General features: G+C 36.9%; 2 protein-coding genes across 5 annotated transcripts in view; one reads left to right on the forward strand and one right to left on the reverse strand.

The window, feature by feature from the left end:
* Positions 1 to 22,587, forward strand: part of Sema2a (Semaphorin 2a) — a 1,542,453-nt gene that overhangs the window by 180,872 nt on the left and 1,338,994 nt on the right. The gene's annotated exons all lie outside the window — the stretch shown is intronic.
* Positions 1,729 to 22,512, reverse strand: LOC145985000 (alpha-tocopherol transfer protein-like). 3 transcript variants are annotated; one of them, XM_083118486.1, is made up of 8 exons: positions 16,400 to 22,512; positions 15,646 to 15,811; positions 14,904 to 14,995; positions 10,229 to 10,382; positions 8,486 to 8,679; positions 6,229 to 6,339; positions 5,240 to 5,384; positions 1,729 to 3,278 (listed from the first exon to the last, which is right to left on the reverse strand). In XM_083118486.1, exons 2-8 carry the CDS (start codon positions 15,797 to 15,799, stop codon positions 3,232 to 3,234), a joined length of 897 nt encoding a protein of 298 aa, XP_082974612.1. In that variant the 5' UTR covers positions 15,800 to 15,811; positions 16,400 to 22,512; the 3' UTR covers positions 1,729 to 3,231. The 3 variants fall into 3 exon arrangements, with proteins under 3 accessions (XP_082974612.1, XP_082974614.1, XP_082974613.1); XM_083118488.1 differs by lacking the exon at positions 6,229 to 6,339; XM_083118487.1 differs by lacking the exon at positions 16,400 to 22,512 and having other exon boundaries at positions 15,646 to 16,182.

Raw genomic sequence — 22,587 nt, forward strand, 5'->3', positions numbered from 1 at the left:
AAACGATATTAATCTACAAACCCCCCTCCCCACAAACATACATATAAATTAGACGTTATACATAATTATAATGTTATTAAAATTAAAAATTAATTACTAAATATAAAATATATTAGTAATATTATTATTAATTACCCATAAAGAAAATAATTTGTTATATATACTGTATATATATATATATATATATATATATATATATATATATATATATATATCACATATTATAACGTAGCAAACTAATTCCCTTACTAACTTGTTAAAGATGTTAATAAATTATGAAATACTAGTTGAAGTGGTTTTATTATGTTGTTAAGTTCTTATTTAGTTTTTGCTTTATGTTAATATAAATCAATTAGATTTCATAGTTATTATTTTTTTGCATTTTTCTTTTAATTTTATTGTGCGTATTGATGTAGATTTGTTAATGATCTGTTGAGAGAGAAATGGTATTGAACACTCACAACTACACTAATTTGTGTGTGTTTTCGATATTATTCCTAGTAAAGTATACTTGAAATTAAAAGTAATTGCTCATCTTTTGTTTGTTGGAACAAAAACTCTCCCCCCGTAAATTTTTCGTGGGGGGATTTTTGAGGCCAAGATTGTTGGTGGGGGGAAATCACCCCGTCCCCCCAGGATTTCGCACCCTGAATATGAGATACTAGCATGGAAAGGATCAACAAATTACCAAACTAATGATCTCCAAATACTCTTCTTAAACCATTTAATTTTGTGCTTGATATTTACAAACCATCTAATGGATGTATCAGATTAAGATACAAACACAAAATTTGTTTCATCGAAAAATCAAAGAACTGATGATTTGGTCTCGAGTCGCCTTCCTACCCAGTCCTACTGTACCTAGTAACCTGGAATTCACTCTCAACGAATATTGAAGTCATTACTGTCAACGAATTTAGAAGCAATGTGTAATTTATACAGCGCAATTTATTGATACACTGATTGTAACGTTTTATAAAATTAATTAGAAAAGTTTTTACTTTCATTAAAAATAATTAAAAACTAATTACACGATGTAATAGAAACTTATACTTAAAAACAATCAAATAACGTTGGTCAAGTTACACCTTGAACAATAATGTTGCATACAGAAGCAAATTTCGGTCCTACTTCCTGAGGCGAGTGTACAGACAATGTACGTCTTCACATGTTCACATTTCTATCAAATCTGAACTCTGAAATAAATAAATTGTGTGTAGTGCCCTTATGTTTCTGCTCTCACGCAAATTATGAATCAAACTTCATTTTCTTTGTTACTACAGCTATGCGATTCCACCTGGTCATCCCAGTGTATATGTGTTTAAAAACCACATTTTGCTTATTAAGGGGTCCCGGGTTCGATACCCGGTGAAGGCACATAGTGGTTCGAATTCCACTTTAAACTGTAGGTACAGTCCTGATTAGCCTTAGCATAAGGTGAACTTTAAACGCCAACTCAATGAATCAACATTTTATTTATTGTTTTCTTCTGTAACTTTTTGAACGCCATAGAACATGAAGCCATTATTTGCATTCATATTGTTTAAAAACTTCTATGCATTATAAATGTAATGCTATTTCATAAAAGTATACCAGTATACTACAATTCGTGGCGGCGATTAGGGGCGCGTGAGGGGCACTTGCCCTCACTTTTTGTCACCGCACACTAGCCTCTTAATTCTAAGCCTTGTCTACCAAAAGAAAGTATACATTTGTTTTTGTATTTGGTAGTATTTATTGTCACACACTACAATATTTTCTTCTTTTGTCTTTCAGGTATGTACTAAAACAACATTGGGTTAAATACAATTCATCAGAAGCATAATGTTGGTAAGTACTTATGTGTGCCCAAATACTAATTTGAGCACCTGAAGGGTGGTTTTCACTATGCTAGATTCTAAACGGATTCACTGCATGAGTAATTGTTCGTAACAATAATTATATCGAGCAAAGTTCGTTTCTCGTTGTCAATTTCGAGACGAATCAAGAACGAGACTCGTTATCTTGACGTAACTCTCGGCCCGAGGACGATAACGGATACATCCAATTGGGCAGACTTACTTTTTGAAAATTATTCTTGGTTTTTCTACGGGACGCAGAGTTATTTCGAATCAGCCTACTTCTGCTTTCACCTATTACCTATTTAATATAAATATACCTTGACTGTTACTTATCATCAGTGTTCGTGTTGTCTATTCCTAAGATGTATAGTATGTTGAGAAGCACACGTAATATCATTACTGGTAGTACGGCTTCCCTCACTGCGTAATTATGGCGCTATCGCCTTTTAATTGACAAGTCCCGGGATTTGATCCCTGTGGGATATCGTCGCATAATGGTTCGAGTTCTATCCCTTTAAACTGTAGGTCCAGCTCCGATTTCCTATCTTAGTATCAAATGAACATAGACAAGGTTTTGTTTTCTCATTACTGGTTAAAAGAAGGTTTTAAAGTTTGTATCTTGTCCCTTGTATCTTTAAACACGCAATTCTGGTGCGAATAGTTTAGAGTGGGGGGCCTAACCACTTTGGTGATGATGATGAGCATCTTGAGGATAATTATCATAAGTTGGAGCTCTAGTTAAGAATAGTTACAGCACTTTATTGGTTAATGTAGGCATTTGAAGTAGGCATGGAAATTGCTCAGTGTGATTACTCTGCGGAGGTAAATGAAATAACCAGATTCCTGACTTGCCCTTTGAAGAACATTGGTGGTGAATACTGACCTCTCCTTGTCGCTGCTGCATTGCAGAAAGGAGGAAAAGAAGTCATCTCAACTAATGTGACCTGTAGGACACTTTGGAGAGTTTCAAAGCTTAGTCATATTCATCAATTTCACGGTTAATCCGTCGGTGTGGCAATCACTTTTTTATTTCTTTATGCGCATTCTGTTTTCGTGTTCTGTGGTGGATGAGAGGTCTTGTCCCGTGTGTATTTCTCTCTCACTCACTCTCTCTGTGTATAATACACACAGAGATGTACGTATAGATAGATACATACATTCGGTGCAAGATAATACCAAACGTGTACAGTCACAGACAATACAGAGTTTTAACGGCAACATTGTAAGTGAAAGACTTAAAATGTCCGTATCTCTACAAATTAAACGTAAGATGTCGAAGATATTAGAGAGGTGGACAGTGCTTTATAAAACTATTATTGTGTCTCTTCATCTTCTCGTTCCATCAACCACAAAACCATTGTTATGCGTCGGCCTCGTAGCTATACTTTGCTTATGGCGATCCTGTGGCTCGATGATATCCATACTGGGTGGCATTTTCTGCAACGAGAGAGCAAATTGAAAATTAGACGTGAATAAGCCGTGTGTGATTTTAGATTACTTCGTTGGTACGTTCTATAGCAAGAGACCCTTTCAACATTGATGTCAACATTAAAATAAAATTGAGTTTGTGAGTATATTGTATAATTAGTAATATTTTAATGGTTAATGGCAAGCACTTAGGTGTGCTGATGGATATCGTTAGGTCTATTATCATTATTATTATCATCATCACCATCATCATTGTAGGGTTCAGTTTACAATAAAATCCATAACTTTTGTATTTACATTTGTTCATCTAGTTAGTGGCTTGGACTACACGTTCCACGTTGAATTTAAGGTAATTAGTGAATTAAAACAAATTTCTAAACTATTCCAGCAATAATTACCATGATATAGCTATAGTATAAAATATGAAAGTAATAAGTAAATTCATGAAAATACTATCCACGAGTATTTTTTGTCAAGAAATTTATGGATTGAACGAAATTGGTGTAGGTACGTTTTATTTTCAGAATATATATTCTGAAAGTGTATATTTAACCAATATGTGCATTAAAACTAAGGTTTTGATGTATTAGATGTTTTAGCCGAACAACTTGTGGAATGATTTTTGCTATTATTGCCAGTTTCAGATTTGTCAGCTCTGTGAAAATAACAATTGCCTTCTTTCGTTTCTGAAATATTCGGTACAAGCTTATTGTTATTGTATCACGAAAAAATGGGTGGGATTACGAATCTAGTCTTGTTTCATATTTCGGAAAGTATTTGCTTAGCAAAGACTGAGACAGTCATCTGAATATAAACTAATTGAAACATCTGTTTGTCAGTTGAACCAAGTTAGATAGTAAATGAGTATGTTTCAAAGAAGCTTGTACCCGTAATAAGCTCTTTTCGGTGTTGTTATTGGCCGAAATTGGATAGAGAATGTAGAGATGGTCCTATCTTTCAGAAAGCTACCAAATTCCTGAAATTTTGTCTCGTGAAAGCGGTATCTAAGCTTTTGTGTTCTCGTAAGATAATTTTTCAACTATATCAAAACTGTATACCTCACGAGCTAGCTATGTCTCGACTTGAAGTCGAGTGTTTCGAGAAAATGTTTAACTATATTTAGTAGCAATATATCTGAGCGATAAGTTTTTATAAAGTCAAATTGATTTTTAGACATTAGTTGGTTTCCATATTAAAACCAATAAGTTGCTGACCAAGGCAGTTTATTAAGATAAAAACACTTAACACGTAACGTTTCGACCCTGTATCAGGGTCTTCCTGATTGTTGTGTGGCTTGTGACCCTGCTATGTGTATGTAATCTTTCTGTGTATAGTATATTTCATCATTTTAGTTTAGTTCTTCGTCTGAGGAAGACCCTGATACAGGGTCGTAAGGTTACGTGTTAAGTGTTTTTATCTTAATAAACTGCCTTGGTCAGCAACTTATTGGTTTTATTAGTTGGTTAGTTTCAAGAAAGTAAGGACATTGCTTTCTTGAAACTATTGCCAAATTTTCGAGACTTCTGCTTAGCGTTGGGATTAGTGAAATATGTCTGTAGTAGTTGACTGATGCAGGTAATCTTCCGTTGTGTACATGGGATGTGACTATTGAATGGTTCATAGTGAGGGAATTTACATGATTTTATGGAGGTATCGATAATTGTTAGTTGATAGTAATGTTAATTGATAATAATGATATTGTTTGTGGCAAGAAGTCCATTGTTGACACGTTAGTTTCTGATTGACTTGGCTTTCAACTTCATGACTTTTCTTGAACTGCTTATTTTGCACTGAGATAAATTCAATAATCGCAGTTGTTATTATCGTTTTCTCGGGTCTCAGTTGTTTTTTAAGGGCACAGCGAGTTATTGACGAACTTCAAGAGTTCTCGCGAGACGACAGCGCCCTTTCGTTTCATTGCCGCTCTGTGCAACTTAAACAGGAATAATAACAAGCCTAATGGTACATACCTTTCAGTGTTTCCTCCAATTCTTCCATATGCTTAGCCCACCAATCATTGTTGAATTCCGTTTCGGCTCCACCACAAAAATCAGGCAGGGTTTCTTGATTAATGTGGCTGTCGAGGTTGCTGATTTCCGATCCGTGAATAAGGAACTAGAAAGAGAAATGAGCGAGGATGGTGATAGTTAGCAACTAGCGATAGCATCGACTCGAATTCTAAATTCATCGGTGTACTAGTGACTGGAAGAGCTGTGATTTATTGATGAGGAAGTAAACTGTGATTGTTACTTGAAAAAATACTCCTATTTTTATCAGTGATTTCTGTGAATGTCAATTTTGAAATAAACGAGTTGTTTCCAATTTCTAAGATGAGTAGTAGTTACCACTATCACGGTTTTAAAACTGAAAAACTTATTTCTTTCAACGTATATGTTTTCTGGTATTAGTTGGTCTTTCTGACTACTACGCTGAAATTTTCAAATGTATCTGTTACCATCAAAATGAAGTAACAGTTGAATTACGAAAATGGTAAGTGTATAGTATCTCAATTTAAACAGACCCTATTTTATTGCAGCCGTAAATTACCCAATGCTTACGGTGCATTGACTTGATGATTTTTGGTTAAATTTGTAAAGTTGCATCATATTTTAATGTGTGCTATTTAGTATTGTATAATTGGGGGTTCGTATTAATTTCTCTTATAAAACATTTGACAGTGTATGATAGACAATGACATCTTACGTTAAGAGACTGGCTTTCGTTCTCTCAAAGCGGCAAAAAGTGACGCTAAATATCAAACGACACAAATGCAAATAAACTCGTAAAATGTATCAGATATTCATACCATGTTTCTATTTATTGTACTTCTGCACTATGTGAATATGTCAAAAAATGAATTCTTATTATTTTGCAGATTACCGATTATAATTTAGTATTCCACAAATACAAGCACGCACTCACATATATCTGTGCGTCGCGCGTGTGTATGGGTACTCACCCTGCTTAGCATTTTTTTCGATAAAAATGGCTTAATTAGCCTAAAAGCAGCATGGAAGAACAAAGGAGTATTCACGACGTGGATAGCCTTGAATCGAATGGGGTATGTGTCCTGAAAGAAGACGAAAATGTCAAGAATTAAGAAATCATATTCTTGAACTTAAGTACTTAAGTGCACAGGTTATAGTCCAGGGGCATATAACAATATTTCTATAGCCCGTGGGTTTTTGAATGAAGGGAATTATATGACTACCGGTAATACGTTGCTAGTGTGGTACACTATCATGTACTACCAGGTGTTTTTGACCGCAATTGTGGCATATTGCCTGTGTGACGTCATATATTCAAGATAACTGCCGCTTCATGCACTAACAAAGAAAATCGATCATAACTCCTTTCAGGGTAGTTTTTGACTATTATGTGCAGGGGTGATTTCTTTTTAATCATATCTAGCCGTAAATCATCATTTTATATGCTTTATATTGAATATTAACATTGATTCGCTTACTAACTTGCTTAACAAGATTTTACTGATAATAGGGTTGAGCCAATTGTGTGTTTCTTTCTGATCATTGCTACGCCCCCTTAGGGTACGGTACTTAAATGTTATTTACCACAGCTATAGAAATATCTTAATCTCAGGGGATAGTTCTTTATTCGAGAATTCCAAATAAGAAAGCGTTTTATAGCCAAGAGGATATAGTTAAATGCGGATCTATATTCAGAAAACTGTACACAATACAGAGAAAAATATAGAGCGAAGCTTGTATATACATTGATATATATATTTATATATATACACGTATATATATATATGTTGATTCCAAATTTACGTCGGTTATATTCTTATATATATATATATATATATATATATATATATATATATATATATGTATGTATCAATGTATCATTGAAAGGAAATCTTCTTCATCTGCTTCAAATAGAAATAGATTATTCTTCCAATAAGAAAGGCTTCTTCTTCCTTCCCATCTTTGATTTGGGAAAAGGCTTCTTCTTTTTTCCTGCAGGTTTTAAACTTTTATTCTGATTTGCATGTGCAAAGGCCCATTTAATGCTTTCTCGTGCATTGTATTCCATATTTAGTATGCAATATTAGAGCAGTTATACTAGTTCATGTAGGCGAAGTACCAATCTCAATAATTTTCATTATTTCAGAATTGACACATTTCATTTTAAGATTGGAAGCGTATGACGTATGACTTTACTTTCAGATATGTTTCACGTTTCATGTGGATACTTCTCCATATTGCCATCTTAGAGAATGGCAGTCAGCAAAGGAATTCTATGTTAAAACGTAAAGTTGTAGATTTTAAATCTCAGCTAATGGGCATTTATCGTGGATAAAATAAGACAATATAACGTGATATCTATCAGTTACTCACTTAATAACAAATCTAGTCCAGGATTGATTGTGTAAGTCAAGATCCCGATATGAAAACGATTTATTCTGTATTCAGGATTGTGAAAACTTAAAATAGATATGGTGGAGCCAAATTATATTTCATCATAAAACACAAACTGTAAAAGTAACTCTTGTTTTTTGTTACTATATACTTTAAAAAAGTAACTCAGTTACGATTACTAATTTTAGAAACTAAGTTGTTACAGTTACTTGAAAGAGTAGGCCCTGAATCGTGGCGATGAGGATGAATGATAAGTACGCGTAGATCCTAAAAATGGATGATTCGTTTCGCATTTATGCGTTTTCTACTTTCGTTACCTACGTGATTGTTGCACATTTTTCTCTTTTTGTATGTCGTAACGTTCTACCCTGTAGAACTTGGGATCGAACCAATGCGGTTGAATCTCAACCTAAATTACTACACTCGCTGGCTGCGATGGCCCTAAAAGGGCCAGATGTGAGGTACTAAACTAATATGTAATTAAATAACATAACAGATACCTAAGTCTCAACACTTGTGACTGAGAATGGCAGGTTACAGATAAAGGATAACTTACCCCGTTCGATACGAATAGCCTCTCTCCTAGCAGTGTTACTTCTCTCAGCGATGGCATTCAAAAGACCCCCCCCCCCCTGCTTGGTAGATCACCTGGTTTTGTTCCTGTTGCCCCGACCTTCATTCACCTGACTCAAGGTGAGCAACGACCGCTTCCTGTGAAAAACCTCGTTCTCAACAAAATCTAGAAGCAGGTTCTCACAAGTCTGGACAAGATTCTACTCGTACCGATGGGGTATGTTACGATGTAAGCAGTACTAAATTAGGTAATATTCTTACCAGCAGCACTTTGCAGAAGACCTTAATAAACTTTAGTGTAAGTTGCCTTAGATGCGAGAGGCCGAAGTCTGTATAGTCTAGCACTAACACCAAACCTCCCACCTGAAACGTCTGATCAAGGAGGAGACAGTCGAAGATCGTGAACACAGTTCTCCATACTTCATCCATCGAGAGTTTGCAAAAGTCAACCTTGCCTGTAACAAAAAAAAATGTTGTTTTATTTTTAATATTATTATTATTAGTATTAGTATTGCAAATTTTTCACAACTTGTGAAAACGTTTATATTTTATTAAAAAATATTAGAGCAGCGTTTATTTGTAGAAGATATGCGATTGCATACTACGAAAATGTTCTAAAGTGGTGCACTTACAAAATACACCAAAGAAGAAATATAATCTTGAGAGAAAACCTGGCAAGTTGCATGTAATTTACAGGAACGTACGTATCTTCAATGGCATTACTGTATTAATATTTAAAAAGCAAACATTTTTTAACTGAATCATTGAACGTATAGATTCATGGGAAGCTTTCTTTTTAATAGTTTTTACCCCATGTCATCACACTTGTTCTCTACGTGAACATATCCCTAAATGTGTAACTTGGTAAACTATGATCTGTTGGGTTAGTTCTGTTTTACTTACGGGTTTATTAATGATCACCTTAATAAATCCGTTTTCTTACTCTTATTTCATCGGAATTTTTCTAACATAGTCGTCAACCGCTCCGAAAATATCAATATGTGGATCTAGTGAAAACTCTTACCTCGATCCAGAACTAACCTGAGGCGCCCTGAACCGGAAATCAGGTTCCCGGATGCATTCAATGCAAAACTTGATATTTCAGTATCCGAGGCTGTGTCAGAATCGGCAATCGCAACGTTACTTTCTTTCCCTTTTCCCGAATCAAGAAGCTTCCGAGTAGTACAGTTATAGCTTTTCCTGCCAGGTGTCACTTCTAACATCAACTAGTTGCAGTTGCACAATACCGAAGCAGAAGGCAGACGCCAACTAAGCATCAGAATGCTTTCCACATATCTACTACTTAAATTGAATATGTTGTACATGATTTATTCACTTAATTTTTCTTCCTAACGACAGTGTTATTGATAAAAAGTCCAAATTGAACTCAGATTTACATCGTCTACTCAACGAACGTTTGCCTCTACTAAGCGAAAGATACTGATAATGAGCGTACAGCTACGCTCTATCCAGCCTATTTCTGGAGCAAGCGAACGAAAACAAGTCTCTGCGCAAGTAGTGGCGCAAGACAGCTCCACCAATGAACATGTGAAAGGAAATGGGATTGCGTGGAGGGGAAAGCGACTGCAGTTACCAGTCTTCGCAGCAGCGTGTACTGCTTCGCTCTGCCCACTCGATTTCCGCTATGCGCGGCCTTGCTCCAGAGATATATGGGACATAGTATACAGCTATTGAATCGTTCACTTGTTACGCCGTTCATCTCTGCCTTTCAAACTCTACCTATGTCGAGGATACGGACTTCAACAGCACGGCATTGAACTGTGCTTTAGGAGACGGAAGCTACCAAACCCCTACATGATCCGAATCTTGACAACCCTACTTATTTCTGCATGTCACACACTGAGATGTACAGTCACGAACACTTCCAGTATTAGAATTATCCCATTGAATTTCAATCGGGTTGTTGCATTCCAATGCAACTGAACGTACGTATTTTTTTTTAAAAAAAAGAATGGAACGTTTATTCGTGTTGCTTTTGCTTACCTAATCGATCGACACTGATTGTCCTTCCGAGCAAGTCCCTCTCTGGCAGAATCTTCAATAACTTCGCATCGCAATAGATGGTTCTGTTCTCAGAGACAAGCAGTGGCTCGAAGTACTCAGGGTAGGTATGTCTGAATTTGTAGAACTTCTTCAACTGAAAGTAATACAAAGCCATCTCAGCTACGTCAAAAGTTGTCATATTCAATTGGTTGTTTAATAACAGTAATAAGAAGTTGATTATGTGTTAGAGTAAAAGAAGGGATGTTCGCCATGCTGGGAATTTCGCCGTATTTGTGATTTTTGTAATCGTAGATACAAACTTTAGGTTGGAAACACTTACTGATGCCTGTAAAAAATCAAGTAACATGTGCCTTGTTTCCACTAAAAACTACAGTGTGGTGAGCGAACTAGCAAGCAAGCAGTACAGCTTGGAATGCGCGGTTGCGTCTACACAGAAGACAAAGAAAGGTGCCGAATTTCAATACTACGTTGGATATTGTCATTTTGTGGCAGATAAGAATTATTTTTCTTCCTTTTAATTATTGCTATCGTAACCTCAAACTTTAAGAATGTCGTGAAAAGATTTGCTTTGGAAATCGTGCATGTACAAGTAAACATAAGTTGTTTTCTTTCGACCATGCATTTGCTGGTAAATTTGCCAGAGTAACAGAAAATGTGTCGAATTTCCCTTCTTACAGGCGATCTTTCACGCACAACTTGCTCACAATGCATATGAACATTTAGGCTTATGTTTCTCAAACATGTTTATATTGTATCTTTTTAAGCAGTTTTGTATTGTTATTTGTAGGTCCTTTACACTTTGTCGTCTGACTTATTGGCAACAACTTGGTATTTCATACACATAAACTGACGATAAAATGATAAATAAGTATGGCGAATTTCCCAGCATGTGGCGGGAATTCCACCACTTTTTCTATTTTAGTATTTTTAATATTACGTCATAAGTATAAGTAACACAGTATTTATGTTATATTCCTCATAATCCACAATGACTACTTTTTGTATCGTATACATTTTGTCCTTCTCCCCAATTCGTTTAGAAGGAAAAAAATGAAAAGCATTTTGGTGGCGAACTTCCCCTCCTTTACCCTATGTGGTATAGTCGCATATTAACCTACATAAATATTTCACAGTATGGGCCGCTATTTGTTTTAAATAAACAAGATTTTCTTGAAATCCTCATTTCATAATTATTTGTGAGATACAGTATATATTTTTAATCTCAATTTCACAACACTTCAAAGTCCCAAAATGTAAACCACTCTGTAGCAAATGGCGTGGTGTGGTGAGATAACCCAGGTTTACAAACTGGTATACGCCACTTGTGCGCTTACACACACATACACACATGCATATATGAGGGTATGTTATATTTCCGGATGTTAAGTAATATACTTCATACTAGTGTTAGGGAAAAACGTGAGATAAAATTTTGGTAAGAAGATTTTGTAATGTAGTGTATGGTGTCTTTGGTTTGATTGATTTGTTGTTTTAGGTCTACTTTATGCACAGAAAGGCTAATCAGGACTGGAATTTACAGTTTAAAGTGGGATCCGAACCACTATGTGCCTCCACCGGGTATCGAACCCGATACCCCTTGTTTACAAGGCAACGGAGCTACCACTGCACCAGGAGGCCCTGGTGTCTTTGGGACGCGAAGTGTGGAAAGTCACCAATCGTGTGACCACCATAACGTCGGTAAATTTAGAGATTTTAAGTTGAAATTTTAACCTTGAATGTGTGGTCAGGTTTGATTTGATTGAAATCAATCAACACCATTTGAACTTTCCATAACATAACTTTAGGGGGTGGAGGAGCTCAAATATTCGTTAGAGGACGACTACCCCTTCAGAAATAGTTTTCAAAGTTTAATAAATATATATATATACAGGGTGACTGGTAATTAGATGTATTCCCTGAAAGGGGTTAAAGTAGATACAATTTGCAATAAATTTGACCATATGATACCCCGTCCGAAAATTAGTAGTTTTCGAGATAATCGAATTTCAATTGTTTTTTTTAAAAAATGACAATTTCCCACATAAAAAGATGAATTGAGAAAAATTTGCTCATTGTATGGAACTTATTTCAGCGTTTTCTGGTAGCTAACAAATAAGTGGTTCGTTGAAAAAAAGGTTTTCCCAAATAACAATCACATGTAAGTAACGGGTGGGTCTAAACTTACAAGTGATGATAAAAAATTGCACTCTTAGTTTACTTGGCAACGTATTAATAACAAAAATGGTATGACACGAAGCGTACAAATTACTTAAATTACTTTTTTGTGACATCTGCTATCCAACAAGGTACAAATGTTGCTGACATTCACATTTGTGTACAAGAAATAATACTTCATTCATCTTCATATGACTGGAATCAATGAACAATACAATTAAAGAACATTATATGTCTTGCTCAAAGTGGGCACCTCCGTTACGAATGCGGGCACACAGGTTTTTACGGACATTTGGTCTCTTAACTCGTGATGTGATGGTGTACTTGATGTGTTGACCAGCTGATGAGATGCTCTCCCTGAGCTCTTCTTACGAGTTTACCGGTGTCTTGTCATGTGGCTCCAAATGTAAAAGTCGCAAGGCTTCAAATCGGAGGATCGAGCCGGCCAGGGAATCGAGCCGCCTCGGCCAATCCATTTCTTTTGGGTAATTTTCATACAGCCGCAGTCTCACGCCCAGGCAGAAGTATGGATGGGCTTCATCAACAATCATTTGATCGAGCCATTTTTCCTGCCCCAAATCTTAAAAGGCATCACTTATGAACATTTCTTGAGGAACGGGATGGCAATGTTGTTAGAGGATGTGCCTCTAGCTACAAGACGTGACATGATTTATCAGCATGATGACTGCCCAGCTCGATCCCCCATCGATTTCAAGCCTTGCGACTTTTACATTTAGAGCCACATGACAAAACACGGTAAACTCGCAAGAAGAGCTCAGGGAGAGCATCTCATCAGCTGGTCAACACATCAAGTACACCATCACATCGCGAGTTAAGAGACCAAATGTCCGTAAAAACCTGTGTGCCCGCATTCGTAACGGAGGTGCCCACTTTGAACAAGACATGTAATGTTCTTTAATTGTATTGTTCATTGATTCCAGTCACATGAAGATGAATGAAGTATTATTTCTTGTACACAAATGTGAATGTCAGCAACGTTTGTACCTTGTTGGATAGCAGATGTCACAAGGAAGTAATTTAAGTAATTTGTACGCTTCGTGTCATACCATTTTTGTTATTAATACGTTGCCAAGTAAACTAAGAGTGCAATTTTTTATCATCACTTGTAAGTTTAGACCCACCCGTTACTTACATGTGATTGTTATTTGGAAAAACTTTTTTTTTCAACGAACCACTTATTTATTAGCGACCAGAAAACGCTGAAATAAGTTCCATACAATGAGCAGTTTTTTCTCAATTCATCTTTTTATGTGTAAAAATGTCATTTTTTTAAAAAAACATTGAAATTCGATTATCTCGAAAACTACTAATTTTCGGACGGGGTATCATATGGTAAAATTTATTGCAAATTGTCTCTACTTTAACCCCTTTCAGGGAATACATCTAATTACCAGTCACCCTGTGTGTGTGTATATATATATATATACCGTGCGTCCATTTCGTTCTGCAGCCGAGAGATCGGGAGAAGCGTGGCGGGCGGCGCTGGCGGAGATGCCGACATTTGCGGCCTGAAATGCCCGCTTATTTTTATGGACATATGCAAACATTTATATAAATATTGCAAAACGAGCACTAACCTGTGTTATAAGAGTATGGTTTTAATTTTAGTAGCTTAGTGGCTGTATGTGCTGACGATTTTGACACTCCCATCTCCTGTGAAACACGGCGTAGAGGTTTGTTTGGATAACTTTCTAACGCTGCCCCAATTTCATCGAGTTCATCGAGGAAGCTCACGAAAACCATTGACTTTTAATGGTTTCGTCGGCAGCGTAATCTTGATACAGTGTTGCACATTCGAAACCTCCAAACGATCCCCATCGACACAAAACTCTTTCAAGGATATAAACTTAAGCAGGACGTTGCTAGTCAAAACTATGATTAAAATGTTTTATTATCTGTGACTCTTATCGTCACTTCTAAAGCGTATTTTTTTGTGTATATAATTGCAGAACTTGGATGAATTACAGATGATGAATTATAACCCAGGTTAGTGCTCGTTTTGCAATATTTATATAAATGTCTGGATATGTCCGTAAAAATAAGCGAGCATTACAGGCCGCAAATGTCGGCATCTCCGCCAGCGCCGCCCGCCACGCTTCTCCCGATCTCTCGGCTGCAGATCGAAATGGACGCACGGTATATCCAGCAGAAACAAAATGATGGTTGTTTTTCAAAATGGTGGACAGCTAATAATTTTTGGAATCTGAAAGTGGTGGATGACTATGTCAACTAGCAGATGTATAGTGTGAATATTGTGACCATAATAAATTTGTGACGAACGCTTGTTGTTTTATGACTTACTTTCTGAATAATCCTCGTAGAATTATAGACATTATCATGAGCAAACATAGATAAAAACCAAGAAGCTTTGTCATTAGTGCTGGACAGAGATGTATGAGGAAAATATTTTTCACGTAACTGAATCAATGTTTCTTGCAATTACGCAAACACTACTCACTGTTTTAAGCGCCCTCTCTTGGTTGAACTTCTTCGTCCTCAGAAATGCCAGAAGAAAGCAGTCGTCCAAACGAGACCGCAGGCCATCAATATCTGTGGGATGAAATTAATATAAGTATATATATCACCATTATACACCATATACATATGTTAATAGCCATTAAGTTCAAATTTGGATTTGTGTAGTGAACGTAGCATGGTGCATACTCAAATCAAGAAAATAATAAGATGCGTTTCTCTAGGTGCATTGCGTATTGTTGATGAAGTATATTTCTGCAATGGTCAATCATTGCGAATTTGTCTAATTTTGAAATTAATGATTGTATGCCTTGTTTTAAATTGATGCAAAAATCATTACAGGCGATGAATAAAAAAAATTACGCAATATCGTCGGTTTTTCGAAAAAAAAGGGGGCGGGTTGAAAACGGCGTTGCTGGCGTCGGCCAATGGTCCAGCTGAACCTTACCTTTGGTTAGAGTTCGTCTTCTGTGAGAATGTGTTAGCAGTTAACAAGTAAATGTTGAAGTTCTTTAATGAATCACAGAGATTATAAATCTCTCTTTACCACATTTTATACCTATTCCTTTCAATTCGCGTCATTCCTAAAACTGCTCTTATATTTCGTTCGCGCCCTCACCCTCGAATATATTAGATGCATTCTAGGCTAAGATTGGAGAAACGTTGTGGTTAATTGTTTCGTTGTCGCTATTGCGAATAAAGTGTTAAGAGAATGGTCTCCTTACCGTTGACCTTTTCTCTGAACACTGCAATCTCTTGCCGAACTGTTTCTGGATTTTCGTTCAGTTCCTCGTAGGCTTTCTTCTTCAGTTCTTCCGGTAGATGGTACTCGTACTTTGGATCGTTGAACACACTCGTGTTTGCTTGCTGCATCTTCATTTAACCTATAACCTAAGATGTATAGTTACGTTAAGGCTGTACAGTTATTTACATATAAAATTTCGTAATGTATTATCATGGTAGTAAATCCTTAATGAAATTTACTTTCTGTTCAATCTTCTGCTTTAAGAAGATGAACATTGCAAGAAGTATGCAAATTTACTTTTTCGAGTAGTAATTCATTTACGCTTACTTGCAAAAGAGAATATCCTAAAGTTACTTTCTCTTAGTCATATTGAGTGGGTATGATGGATTTAGAAGGCATCATTCTATGTATTACAATAAAATATATGTCAACATGAGAAAAGCTATGGAAAATATTGTAATTTTCTTAAGTTTCTTTGTTACTGCAAGTCATACAAAATTACTTTGATGAACATTAAATGTACTACGTAGAAATTTTCAGCGAAAAATGCAGGCTCGACCAGGACTCGAACCCGGGTCTGTGGCATACTCTCACGGTATGCCAGAGACCCGGGTTAGAGTCCCGGTCGAGCCTGCATTTCTCGCTGAAAATTTCTACGTAGTACATCTGTGTGTGCCTAATCTACAATAATTAAATGTACTGTATAATAATTATTTGCGAATATTGCTCCATACCTTTAATTAAGAAGTATGCCAAAATAGATTTCGTAGAACGATTTCTCGGATATCGTGGCCGTCAAAACACCTTACGAATGAACACTGTTTCTATCCTGCAACCATCCATACTCGTGCACAATGTACGCTACACAACTTTGCAGATCTTGTGATGGAATCGAAACTAATTGCTGTATGGTGACTTGGAATTTAGACTCATCTGATTACAAAGTTTGATATGGTATCTCTCCCGGATAACAACAGATGACCTCAAATGCACTCTGGCTCTTTAGGTCCAGCCAACACTTTTGATTTGTAAATATCTACTATATATTTAGCTTTTGCGAAGATATTGACGATTATTTTTGGGGTGTTGATGTGCATACCCAAGGAACACTGTTTATTACGTAAAACGATATTTTATTACGCCTGCAGTTTTGTAACTGCCCTAGAATAATACACTATACATCACAATACACTATCAAAAAAGGAGGATCTTAAATTTTGAGGTTGTATGAACACACGACTCCTTGTCTCGAGTTTGATTATTGTAGTCAACATCCGTACCCAAACACTCCGAAATAGCTGCAGATACAAACCGAGGCCTCCCCCGATGGCGCAGTGGCCTCAGCGTCTTCGCATTTTAATAAAAGGGTCCCAGGGACGATTCCTGGTGGAGGCACATTGCGGTGTCTAGTCCCGATTAGCCTTACTGTGCATACAGTGGACTTAAAACACGAACTCAATCATCAAAACATACAAACTGAATTTAGTGGAATAAAAGACATTGGTAGTTTTATCTTAGTGCATCATAATTAATATTAGTGAAGAGAGCTACTGCCAGAGAAACAACTAAAGTCAGAGATCGGTATCTCTGAAACAAATGTATACTTCTGAAATGTACATTTATGTTTAAACTTGTTTTCGTCACATTTCTCTTAATCTACTTCCTCGGCTATACGTTGCAAGTTGTTCTTAATTGTCGTTCTTATAAAATAATTCCTCCAGATGGCAGAGTAAATATCGCATCAAACGCCATCTAGGCCACCTTACGTGGTGAGAACTAAGTGTTTTGGGCAGTGTGCGAATTAACGGGGGGTTCCGGGAATGCCCCCCCCCCCCCACAATTTTTTTCCCTGCAAAAAGAAACATGTTTTAATCCCTGCCAGAGATGTTTTTACCCCTGCGAAAGAAAATTGAATTGAAAGCTTGAAGTTTTACAATTTTTAAACTATGGAACAAAGACCACTGAAAAATCATTCAGGAAAACAGTTAAATTAGCCTTTAAGACAATTGTATCCTGCTTCGCGTTTGAAGATCCATTTTTAAATAGCTCATCGTGGGCTTTACAAAAAAACAAAAATCTCTCAGAGTAAAGCCGTTGGTTGCTCTGTTCATTGTCAAATAAACTACGAAAGCCTACCGCCATGGCAAGAAGAGTTAATTTGGTCAGCTTTTTTCGTTGGATGTACGTAGATCACATTTCTCACCACACGCCGTCATTGAGTTGAACACGCAATGATAGATATTTGGTCAAGTTTTCTCTGTCTTGCTAGTTCAATAGCTCTTTTTGTGTATGGTTTTGATTGAGTTGGTGTTTTAAGTCCACTTTATGCACGGTAAGGCAAACCGGGACTGGACCTACAGTTTAAAGTGGGATCCGAACCACTATGTGCCTCCACCGGGAATCAACCCGGGACCCCTTGATTACAAGGCTACGACGCTACCACTGCGCTATCAGGAGGCCCTTTTTGTGTATGGGATTGGGTTTTCTGAGAGTGTAAGTATACTGTTTATAAATTACGTCTAAATGTTATAAGATTTGATGCCCTAGATACTTAGAACTGGGGGCCTCCTCGATGGCATAGTTGTAACGTTATCGCCTTGTAACCAAGGAGACCCGGGTTCGATACCTGGTGGAGGCATATGGCATAGTGGTTCGGATTCCACTTTAAACTGTAGGTCCAGTCTCGATTAGCCTTTTTGTGCATAAACTGGACTTAAAATAACAATTCAACAACTTAGAACTGGGAGCGTAGTAGAGTTTACTAACTGATAACATACAAATTTGCATATAAAAAAACCCTCCCCCCCGGAAATGAAATCACAAATACGGTACTGAGTGGGCATCCTCCTCAATGGTTTTGGGTCTCACTTATTGCACACTTCTCAAACACCTTTCCGTGATGCCCCGCCCTTCGCCTTCTGACGTCAAGCTAAATATTTCGTTATTATGTTAGATTTAGAGCTACTAACACAAATAATACCATTTTGGTCAAGCTCCGAATAATTGCAAACGCACAAGGAGAGAGGTGTTTGAGAATTGTGGGATAAGCGAGACCCACGTGTTTTCCTGCCGTCAGTCTTCCTTGAACTCTTCGTGAATCCACACCTGTGCCGTACAACTATAGCAGCTCGGCAAAGACCTTGGCCCGTGACAGCCTGGGCCACTGTTCTTGCTTTTCCTTTCGAGCAGCAAGCTGTTGCCCAGAAGTATCTGTATTGGAAGATCCACACCGATAGGCCAGCGAGAAATAGGTGCCCTTGACTTGTTTCGTCCAACTCATGAATAAGGTACGTTGAACTTTTTAAAGAAATAGTACAACATTAAGCCGGGGTTGCTAACATATGTTACCAACAAATATTGGTAACATTTCCAGAAACGCTTGTGAATTTGTTATCAACATCTCATGTTTCGAACAATTCCATAAATAATAATAATAATAATTTCTTCGAAATCCTTCCATAAAATTGTACGTTGATTTTAGGTTATGCAACGAAGTAGACTTTTGGAGTTTGTGTTTCTAGCTGCCAAGTTACATTTAATAATCCTGTTAGCAAGTTGTTAGCGCATTGTACTGATTTTCTCTACACACAGAAAACTAAATGACTTTATGTAGCTCAGACGAAACGTTTAAGTGCATCATCAAAAAAGATGCATTCTGGTGCATCAAGGTGCATCAAAACGCATCAGCTGATGCATTAAAGTGCATCTCGGCTGAAATAAATCGTCACTTTAATCAAATGATGCACTTTGGTGTTTCTTTCACGACATACAAAAAATCACCAAAATGCATCAAATGTGAATCTGATTCTTTGAAGAAGCTACAAAACACACTTTAGTGCATCAATCGATGCATGCTGGTGCATAATTCGATATGATGCATTAAGTTCTCTGAGTGTAGTCATGTGGAACTTTTTCCGGCGATTACATAAAACTGAATCACGGTTACAAGAGCAAAATAAAGAAGTAAGACAAGAAGGGAAGCATTTGTAGTTTCGAATCCAAATCTTCTGATCTTTTCGCATTAACTGACATCACAGTGAGGCTCTAAGGTTGTCTTGTATATTTAATAATAAGACCTTAATTAAGTTACCAAATATCGTCTTGCGTGTTTTGTTTTTCTCACGCAACAACAGTGTTGACTGCGTTCATTGTATTTCGAACTTACGCAAAATTTCTACTAGTGAGTTTCACTTTGTTCATTGCCTAAGATGTTAAAAGGTTAAAGAATCATACTCCACAGGAGTTTCAAAACTTGTATCCTTAAAACGTAAAGACACGTAATATTTCCGGTCTATTTTGGCTCAATTAAAACCAAGGTTCGATTGTCTACGGGTGAATCTAAAAAGAGTTCAGTATATGTGAAAAAAAAACTTATTATTACGAGCCTGATCCTGTTATTAAGTCTGTTTGTGAGAAATGCATTTGTGCATGTAATTTATTGTGCAATACGCACATCAGTCAGGACTATTGTTGTAAATCGCGGAAGTTTGTAAATCTTGAGTTTGTGTTTTAAGTCCACTTTACGCACAGAAAAGTAATCGGTACTGGAGCTACAGTTTAAAGTGGTATCCGAACCAGTATGTGCCTCCACTGGGTATCGAACCGGAGGTCCCTTGATTACAAAGCGACGACGTAATCGCTAAGTTTGTTAAGGATCGCCTTATTACCGGTGAAATAATTGTATAAAAGATAAGTTTTAATTGTAGCATCCAAATTGAGATTTTTTTAAAAAAAATGCTTGTATGCCTTGTCATGTGTTTACATGTAGAAAATAATTTACTTGTAAACAACAAAATATTGTGATACGTTACTCAGTTACAAAGAGTCGTTGAATTTTTGATATGTTTTTCTTTTTAATTAAACTTATGTGAATTTGAGAAAGTCTTCATCTAAAAGGATCGGTATATTAACACAATGTTAAATTGACATTTTGGCTATGTAATTCAGGCTAAGTCTACTTTATGCAGAGAATGGCTAATCGATACTGGATCTACAGTTTAAAGTGGGATCCAAAACACTATGTGCAGTACAATGTGAAAGATAATGAAATTGTTATTATGATGATACTGTAAATGAATCTCCGATTGTTGTTACCGGATTTGTTTTTGGACTAGACTTGTGATTTCTCCAAACTTTATCTGGCAAGTAGAAATAGACTTATGCTAGAAGTAGTAAATTGGAAAATTAGAATTAAGCTTACTACTTCCTGCATTGAATGCAGTTTTGATGAATTTCAAATCACCATTCTGTGTATTTGGAACACAGTTTATTAATAGATTTGAACCTTTGAATATTCTGCATTCTCTGCGAGTTCACAGAACACTTTACGATTTACCGTGAAAAGGTGAGCGAGTGATTTTTGTCTGTAACATTAACTTCGGCAGGATTACCTCTCTGAAAGACTTATGTGCAACATTGGGTTGGCATTTTTGAATGTTTATTCAAAACTTACTCTTAATCAGATTGATATTCAATCAGCTATTCTCGCACAGTCTGCGCTGCCGGGAAAACAATCTTCCTGCGTCGGTCTGCACCTACGAGCGGCAGCTTGTAGTTTTTGATTTTGTATAGTCTACCTACTGCTTGGCTTTCGTCATAGTGCCCACGCGTTCGTCTTAGAAAAACCAAGCAGCACGTTAAAAAATACCTGAATGGGTAGAACACACATGTTAGGTAAAATTACACACTTAGAATTTAAACGAAAAAATTATGCTTCCAGTGTTGCGTTGTAAATGCCTTGTAAATCGATTACTATGACGTCATACCTTGTTGTAGTCGATTGTAAGATAACAGACTTAACGGAATGTTACCTGTTGGAGATGCGGACATAAAGAGAGTTAAGTGAAACCGAGAAAGTATTTCGTGATACAGCAGAAGCAGAAAGTCGTGCTGCAATGGCCTACAGATTAGAATCGTCAGGAGTGAGTTGTCACTGAGAAATCAGCCTCGTCCAGTTCACTGCACTTGTTGACACTAAGTGTAATGCAGGTGTATCCTGGTGTCAGGCAGATTCAAGGAAATTACGTTCAACCAAGTAGACGAATAGTGGTGTTGAAGTTCAGAAGATTCAACAAATGTCTGTCTTGCTGCTTTAAATGTTCATGTCGGTGTTGCACCGCGTAACCAACTAGATGCGCGAGTGCAGAGAGTCAAAAAGTGCAGCTAACTGAACGGGGGCTATTAATACGAAATTGAGAACAAGTGGATCATTTCCAACTTGACACGAGATCGAGATCATTACCCCATATCTCGTCTCGTTATGTACCATCCGAAAATGAAGAATACACATCTGAGCAAGATCCTAGCTCTGAATAGATTCTGCTGCCAAAGTTTTCACTCCAAGCATGTGCCACTACAAATATCTTTGGTTGAAAGGTTATTGTGAGGACATCACTCACGTGATTCGGTTGTTGACATCACTATCGCATGTGTATCACATTTAATTTGTTTTTGGTGGTCAAAGTATTCACGAGCAGAAGATAATCTTTTTATACATTTTTGGCAGTTGACCATTGATAAACTCTCGAACACACTGCAGACTCGAAATGTCTCGATTATTTTGCAATAACGATTTCAAATCATTCGAACTTTCCTCTCTAAACTTTGCCTTTCCTTAGAGACCGAGAAGAGAACGTTGTCATCCCTAAACTTTCTAGCAAGTATTGATACCACTTTTGTATCACGTAAACAGGTTCGACGATAAGGATGTGGCAACTGCGCAAAATTTTAGCTGCCAAATTTCATGCTCGGAAATGTAGTATAGTACTGTTTCCTACTTCCCGGTATATAATGTGCACACGTTTGCCTTGGCATCAAATTTGAGTGTGCGAAGATACTATTGGCTTCTTACACGGGAAACATGTAGGTGAATATGGCGAATCTGCACGTGTATCAGGTATAAATTTTACATATCTATTTTCGT

The sequence above is a fragment of the Lepisma saccharinum genome, chromosome 3, assembly GCF_977018435.1.
Source record: "Lepisma saccharinum chromosome 3, izLepSacc3.1, whole genome shotgun sequence".
In the NCBI taxonomy this organism is placed as follows: domain Eukaryota; kingdom Metazoa; phylum Arthropoda; class Insecta; order Zygentoma; family Lepismatidae; genus Lepisma; species Lepisma saccharinum.

Bases quoted from the DNA above. Each gene is read 5' to 3' on its own strand.
- LOC145985000 (XM_083118486.1), bottom strand. From the start codon at position 15,799: ATGAAGATGCAGCAAGCAAACACGAGTGTGTTCAACGATCCAAAGTAC. The intron at 10,383-14,903 runs GTGAGTAGTGTT...TATTACTTTCAG, and splicing joins AAGAGAGGGCGCTTAAAACA to TTGAAGAAGTTCTACAAATT. The intron at 3,279-5,239 runs GTATGTACCATT...CTCTCGTTGCAG, and splicing joins ATTGGAGGAAACACTGAAAG to AAAATGCCACCCAGTATGGA.